General features: G+C 48.3%; 1 protein-coding gene across 1 annotated transcript in view; it reads left to right on the top strand.

Moving 5' to 3' along the window:
- Positions 1 to 50: 50 nt before the first annotated feature.
- The window catches only part of EMH_0083600 (uncharacterized protein), a gene marked incomplete at both ends in the record, with an annotated part of 978 nt that continues 105 nt past the window's right edge, over positions 51 to 923 (top strand). The window contains one exon of the mRNA XM_013500657.1: positions 51 to 923. Within this exon, the coding sequence (XP_013356111.1) occupies positions 51 to 923 (873 nt within the window).

Raw genomic sequence — 923 nt, 5'->3', positions numbered from 1 at the left:
ACGAATGCAGTGGATATGATTTCGTCAAAGCATACGCAGCCGTTGCTGCCATGAATTTCAGGAAGGAAACATTGAAACGCTTGTCTGCTGTGGGCAGCGCATTGGAGAAATATATACTACAAGCCCAAAAGTCTTTGCTGACGGGAAAGCTGCAGCTTGGACTCGTACCGGTTGAGATGGATGCAAATTTGGCCCAGGAACTCCATGCGGTATTGTTCAAAACTCGCCCAGCATCTGCGGGGCAGACAGCATCTGGAGTAACGGAAGAAGAATTACATGCCGTAAACAATTTGCTTCGACAGCAATATCAGGATCTGCAAGTTATGGCTAGTGCGAAGGACGTCCATGCTGTTGCAGCTGTTTACGAACGCGCGCAGCTAATTAACGAAAAGCTCAAACACATATTGCAGATGCAAAAGGAGAAGTTGAGTTCAGCTCTGAAGCGCCAGAAGCTCAGCAAGGAAGAGGCCAACGCTGTGGCTGAGGCCATGGCGAAAATTGCTGAGTCTGTCGTCAACGACAGCGAAGATTTCTGGCGCTCTGCGCATGATCTTTATGCACAGATTGGTGGCAAGCCTGAAGATGTGCTTAGCGTTGCTAGCGGCAAAGCGCTACTGCAAACGCTGTCAACTAAGAAAAAGTCTAGTACTCTTGAAAAGGTACAGGGTGCTTCGACCCCTCAGAATGTTGCCGCAGACGCTGTGAAGAAATACTTTGCCGAACCGTGGAGCATGATTGAAGGTTTGGCGAGATATCATTGCTCGAGAGCGCAGGAAATCGTAGAGGCGGCGAAGAAGGGGAAAAAGTACAAACTAGATGGCGAAGGATTTGGATCATCTGCATTGGATAAGAAGATGAAACTTAGGGTTATAGCTGTTGCGCGAAAAGCGGACACGGCACTTCCGCTGCTAAGATTTCAATAT

This window comes from Eimeria mitis, genomic scaffold (assembly GCF_000499745.2).
Source record: "Eimeria mitis Houghton genomic scaffold, Emh_scaff5690, whole genome shotgun sequence".
Lineage (NCBI taxonomy): Eukaryota > Apicomplexa > Conoidasida > Eucoccidiorida > Eimeriidae > Eimeria > Eimeria mitis.
Note: the sequence above shows the minus strand (reverse complement) of the source record. Positions and strands in the feature narration are given on the sequence as shown.